Raw genomic sequence first — 6,169 nt, forward strand, 5'->3', positions numbered from 1 at the left:
ATATTCTAATAATTTTGAGGCAGTCTATATCCATAGTCGTACCATAATAGAAAGCTAGCCTGTCCTGAATGTAAAGACCTTACACGCCGTTAAACTAAATAAAGGCTGAAAATGAATCAGTTGTGTGGATGTAATACCATGTTTTATGTCGCATTGCAGGAAGCCCGTTTCATCCTACAGTGATCGATCCACGTAAAGTGAGGGCCAAGGGCGGGTGGAACACTTTCCTGGGTTCCAACGGGCGCTTGACGCTCTTCGTGAACGAGAGGTAAGGCTTGTCAACAATCTCTTTTGTTTCATTACCTCATGATCAGTTTGTTTGTTCGTCTGTATGTCCTGGTGTGTGTCTACAGTTAGGCAGCCTGCCAGGGCGTAAGGCGGAAATGGTGTAATAGGATATTTGGAGAATTGGATATCTCGTTTGGCTCTGCTCCAATGTTGTAGTCAGGCAGGATTTGATGACTTACCACTACACCCACACGTGTCTGTGCGTTAGGGATCCGTTAGGGATATTTCTTATGACGATATTTTGTAGATGATTTCATTTCAAATATTTCTGGTCTTCAATTATTTCTTACAAACGGTCTGGGGTTTTTTAAGAGGTTGACTGCAAGAACAGCTTGGTAAGACGTAATGTACAGTTTGAGTGGGTATATATAGGTCTCCCGAAATTTAGGTACATATGCGAAGAAACTATTTCACAGTCAAAGCGGAAAAGAAGACTTCGTCTGACCCATGTGTGGTGTTTAACTCTAGGTACACACTTCCTCTGGATGCGGCGGAGGCTGGACCAGGCAAGATGTCGTCCATGGTGCGGGGCCCGACTGGAGAGATCCCCGTGGACATAGAGAAGAGGAACGACGGCATGCACTTCGTCTCCTTCACTCCTGTGGCTGACGGTAAATATTACTGTGAAATGCTATCACAAGGTTTCTCATAGGAGATAGGAATAGTGGTTACTGCTCCAAGGAGACCCATCTGTATCTGTATCATTATAGTCGTTATAACCGCCCTTTGGCGTAACACACCAGTTTTGTAGAGTCTGTAGAGTCGTTAAAAACGAATTCGGAAATATTTCGCTTTTTGCCGTACGCAGTGGGTCATTTTTCCTATAGTTTATACTGTAGCTAGAGACAGCTTAAATTTTTAGCTCTGTATACAGTTTCTTTTATCATAAGGACGAGTGTTGAAATTAACATAATATGTATGATTAACTGGTGCATCGTCCTCTATTTCACTGTTCCTCCATACTAGTATAGCTGTATAGAGAATTTCTACTCAATTTCGTGTTTTCTCAGGTGAGCACGTGGTGGACGTGAACTGGAGTGACCTGCCCATCGCTCGCTCCCCGATCTACGGAGACGCGCGGGCTTCACGGGACGCCCTGGTCAGCCACGAGAAGGTGGTGGTCCGAGGGCGGGGCCTGCGAGAGGCTAAGGTGGGAGAGGAGGCGGAGTTCATCATCGATGGCTCCGAGGCCGGGCCTGGTAAGAGCATGTGTTTTTTCAAACAAAACATTTGAATAGGACTAAAGATCTGTAAAATACCACGGATTGGCTCCTTACACTTCTTGTTGCCGCCTCCCCTATACCAGCCTGGTCTCCAAATAGCTATTTGCGGAGAGGTTACTCGGGAGCTATGATAGGTCTGGATACCGTACTTCTAAAAAGAAGTCAAATCTAAAAGGCTTTACATGGTTTGTATTCCGTAGCAGTTCTCATCAGAATAGTCTCTCTGTTCCACATGCCACCAATTATCTCTCACTGTCCGTAGCCTTTTTATCATATATATATATATAATATATATAGTATATGTGTATACATAGTTGTTAACATGTGACCTGTGCTTGGCCCAGTGGGGCAAACATGTACAATAAAGGCCTTATTCAATTATTACTGTTTCATGTTGCAATTTGTCCCCGGGTAAGAACTTGCAAACAAAACTCAGTGTATTGCTTTATTTGATGACGCTGCCGCTTACCAACCTATCAGAAAAATGACAACTAGATATAAAAGAATATTCTATTGATGACATCAACTTTATTACATTTTCATATCTATCACACAGGTACCCCAGAAGTTATGATGAGCGGCCTTAAGAACGACATCGATGTCCGCATGGTGCCAATGACTGACAGGCCCAACAGTTACCGATGCTACTATTACCCCAAGGTGCCGGGTAAGTTGGGAAATGCTTACAGATAGGGTATGGATGTGACTTGACAACTCAGAGATACTGGGCTACATGGTGGCTGACACCATGTCATGTATCCAACATGCATGGCGACTAGTCTTTTAGAACGCGCAGGAATGTACAGAAGTTTCGAACATTTTTCACATCATGCGTTGCGTTGGCACCCGTTTTTAGTATGTGAAATTCAATTCCGATAATTTTTCTATCACTCCTAGATTTACCTCAATCAATGTATTGATTACGGGACAAACATTGAGTCTCTCATTCGTTGTGTCATTTTAATTGGAGGATCGTTGTCTATCAACATTTCACGTGTTTTTTTCCCGTCCCTGTTTGTCTCAGGTGCGTACCTGTTGAACATCACGTGGTCGCAGCGCCAGGTGAGCGGCTCACCTTTCCGCGTGTCCATCGCGCCAGGGATTGACGCCAAGAAGGTGACGTTCTCCGGCCTGAAGGAGGGCATTATGGGACAGGCGCTCAGGGCAGACATCGACGTGAGGGAGGCCGGGAAGGGAGGTGAGGAACCAATCAGAATCATTTTTACTTGTGAAACAAAGTGACAGAGTATGACATAGTACGTGTATGACCATTGGCAGTTGAGGAAGATAATCCATTCCTTAATGTGTTAGGAGGCAGGGAAGGAAGGTGAGGAACCAATCAGAATCATTTTTACTTATAAAGCAAGCGAGAAACTTTATTTAACAGAAAGTGACATAGAACGACAGAGTAGGACCATTGGCAGTTTGGATGATCATCAAGTTCATCAATATGGTAGCTAATTTCTTTGTTTTGGTCTCCATTACTCCATATTCTTCATAGATCCCCTAAACACCGAAAGATGTACAACATATACTTAAGAAATATCAACGATAGCAATCACTACCTGAGAAGTCAAAGGTTACAAATTGACCATCGAATAAGTGAAAAAAAAAGGTAGCTCCAACTACTACTTGTATACAATAGTTGCTCTTTTTTTTAAGGCAATGTATGGTTTCCCGGGCCCCACTGTAAAGCAGTGCCATGTCACTAAGAAATAAGCCAGTGCCATCATATCTAGCTTCTATGGTTTGTATATGGGAGCTACGGTAAATTAGATAGCATCGCAACCAGGTTAACTGAGATGGGCTACCCTTGCTAATAAAACAAAAGTGAATGAATATGTATTTACTAATAGACAACAACAACAATCTTTATTAACACAACAAATGTACAGCAACTCTCGTAAGGTCTACCACATCTAAACATACATACATATATACATACATATGTATTGGCCGACAGGGCCTTCCAAGGAAAATAAAGGTTTACTACTACTACTAAATACATACATACATAAATACATACATACATACAAACAAATAAGTGCATACAAATGAGTTTGTATATATATAGATGTATAGATCTTTGACAGGTTGTATTTTCTGTGTTCCCCAGGAACCCTGACGGCCAGGTGCCAGGGCCCCACCAAACGTGCGGACATCGACCTGAAGGACAACATGAACGGCACTTTCGGCCTGACCATCCGCCCGCAGGAGGGTGGCAGGCACCTACTGGAGATCAAGTACGGCGGCGAGCACATACAAGGTAACACTACAGGCCACTATAAGATCATAAGATTAGCAGTTCCCCTTAGCCTTCTTTTATCTAAACACATTTTGTGAGTTAGTTTGTTAACTCTGCAAACATTTTAAGTTCACCCATAAATAGATACGACCTCAGACCTCCGAACGCACTTGCTTATCTTATCTTGTGTATAGAATTGCGACTAAACGATGTTAACGTTATATTATAAAAGTGTCTTAATGATTGTTAATAACATTGTATATTAAGTAGTGATGTGTAAATAGCCATGCCACACATTTGTCTGTCCCTAAGTGTTGACTCTCAAACATCAGCTGTGCTGAGTAGAGAGTCAGTGTAGTGTGCTGTGACATATGAGAATAAATAAGTACAATAAATAGATTAAATTAACTCTGATGATATCTGAAAACTTATCAACTGTTTATTGACATCTAAGTCTATGCATTAGTGTCTATTTTGTTCCAAGTGAGCTCGATGCTGTGACCGAGCAAGTGGAAATACTAGTAATCACCCTTTTCTGCCGTTTTATCCTGAATATTGAAGAGGACCCTTTAAAACTTATTTCAAATGAAATCAGTAATGTAGTGAAAACGGTCACTATTTCTGTCGTTGTCTCCTAAATGCTGAAAAGGGTCCTTAAAAACTTAAAAACGTTTTTCGAAGAAAATAGTTTAAGAAGTGTTAAAGGTCACTGCTTGTACAGTTCTCTGGCAAATGTTGTGGAGACCATGTTTTACCCATTGCTCATTGGGGTGGACCTTTGAAAATACTTTAAATGATACTGTAAGTAAAATCAGTAAAGTAGCCTTAAAGGTAATCATTTCTACCTTTCTCTTTTCTTCTATAGGAAGTCCGTTCGTTCTCCGTATCGCCGGGGCCACAGACCCCAGTAAGGTCCGTGTGTTCGGGCCGGGGCTGAAGAACGGGCTGCTCCACACCTTCAAGGGCAACTTCATCTGTGAGACCCGCGGGGCTGGGGCCGGGCAGCTCAAGGTCAGGGTACACGGTCCACGAGGTAAGTGTTTAAGAGTTGCTATCCGTTTCTTTCTGGTTGGTATTTCTTCGTTAACGTTCGTTTACAAATATGGTCATCAATCTATCCTACCTCGGATGAAAAACTTTTTTCTTTTAGAAGCCTTTGCCAAACTTTGCAAAAGCTGTTCCTTCTTTTTAGAGGGTGTGTACATTGTGTTGAGACAAAACTCTGCAGTGTGGTTTAACGCTGCATTTTCGAACACATGTATACGGACTACGTATCAACTTTCCCCTTTACTTTACTTTACTTAACTTTCTTCCTGCTTCCTAATCCCATATCCAGTACAAATTTTGTGAAAAAACGTTTCCTTAGCAGTGTGGAGGTTAAACGTCTTATTTTCTTTTCTTTGACAGGTGCTTTTCGGGTGGAAATGCAGCCGTTGAGCAGCAAAGACCGAACCATCGCCGTCAAGTACAACCCCGTCGAGCCGGGCGATTACGACATCGACGTCAAATGGTCCGACGTGCACGTCCCTGGCAGCCCCTTCCGCGTGTCCATCTTCGAGACTCAGGACGAGTTGGACGAGTTCGAGGGCCGGCAAATTTCCCGCATCGGCGGCTCCACCAGCCGGCACTCGCGGCACTCCGGCGCCGATCAGTACAACAGCTACCAATGGCAGGAAGAGATATAACATGACGTATTAGGCTAAGATTGGCTGGAATATTTGACGTCATGAACAACAACCAATGGCAGGAGGAGATTAACATGGCGTAATAGGCTACGATTGGCTGGAATATGTGACGTCACCAGTAACAATTACCAATGGCAGGAGGAGATTTGGCTACGGGCTGTCATTGGTTAGAAGTTGTGGTGTTACCATGACGGCTACCAATGGCAAAATGAAGGTTAAACTTAAGATTTTGACTGTGATTGGATGAGATTTTTGACGAAACCCGTAACACCTGCCAATTGATGCATATTTGACCAATCTTATTTAAGAAGAGAGGATATCTCATTGCATTCCAGGTTCAACACCATGACCTTGCTGATGTTTTCACAGCAAAATAGAGGAAGATACTATATACCAGTACCTTGTGTTTGTTGTAGAGGTAGATTTCATACCTATTACTATCATCAAAACTGTGATTTTTTACATTCCTGACTTTCATATGCTAGCAATAACATCAAGCCTTTGTATCTGCATGTTGCCATTGATAACATCTTTTATGGTGCTCATTTCGGAAAACCGATTGCCATTATCAATCCATTCAACAGTGTTGGTGAAAACTTCGACATTTGTAACATATATAGGGGGATCTTTACATTGTAGTACAGGACAAGCTTCTTGTAAAAGCGACGGAGAAGTTGAAATCATAAATGTGACAACTTGCGGTTGCTCGGTAGGATAGATTATAATTG

General features: G+C 42.4%; 1 protein-coding gene across 6 annotated transcripts in view; it reads left to right on the plus strand.

Annotated features, from left to right (window-relative positions):
* LOC136422948 (filamin-A-like) overlaps positions 1–5,886 on the plus strand; it is a 117,311-nt gene extending 111,425 nt beyond the window's left edge. For 5 of the 6 annotated variants that reach the window (XM_066410885.1, XM_066410881.1, XM_066410883.1 and 2 more), the window contains 8 exons: positions 160–268; positions 757–899; positions 1,299–1,487; positions 2,068–2,178; positions 2,536–2,709; positions 3,628–3,777; positions 4,622–4,789; positions 5,164–5,886. In XM_066410885.1, coding sequence (XP_066266982.1) covers positions 160–268; positions 757–899; positions 1,299–1,487; positions 2,068–2,178; positions 2,536–2,709; positions 3,628–3,777; positions 4,622–4,789; positions 5,164–5,441 — 1,322 coding nt within the window. In that variant the 3' untranslated portion in view covers positions 5,442–5,886. The remainder of the gene's footprint in view (positions 1–159; positions 269–756; positions 900–1,298; positions 1,488–2,067; positions 2,179–2,535; positions 2,710–3,627; positions 3,778–4,621; positions 4,790–5,163) is intronic. The other variant, XM_066410882.1, reaches the window with a different exon arrangement.
* The last annotated feature ends 283 nt before the right edge of the window (positions 5,887–6,169 follow it).

Source organism: Branchiostoma lanceolatum, chromosome 17 (genome assembly GCF_035083965.1).
Source record: "Branchiostoma lanceolatum isolate klBraLanc5 chromosome 17, klBraLanc5.hap2, whole genome shotgun sequence".
Classification (NCBI taxonomy): Eukaryota; Metazoa; Chordata; class Leptocardii; order Amphioxiformes; family Branchiostomatidae; genus Branchiostoma; species Branchiostoma lanceolatum.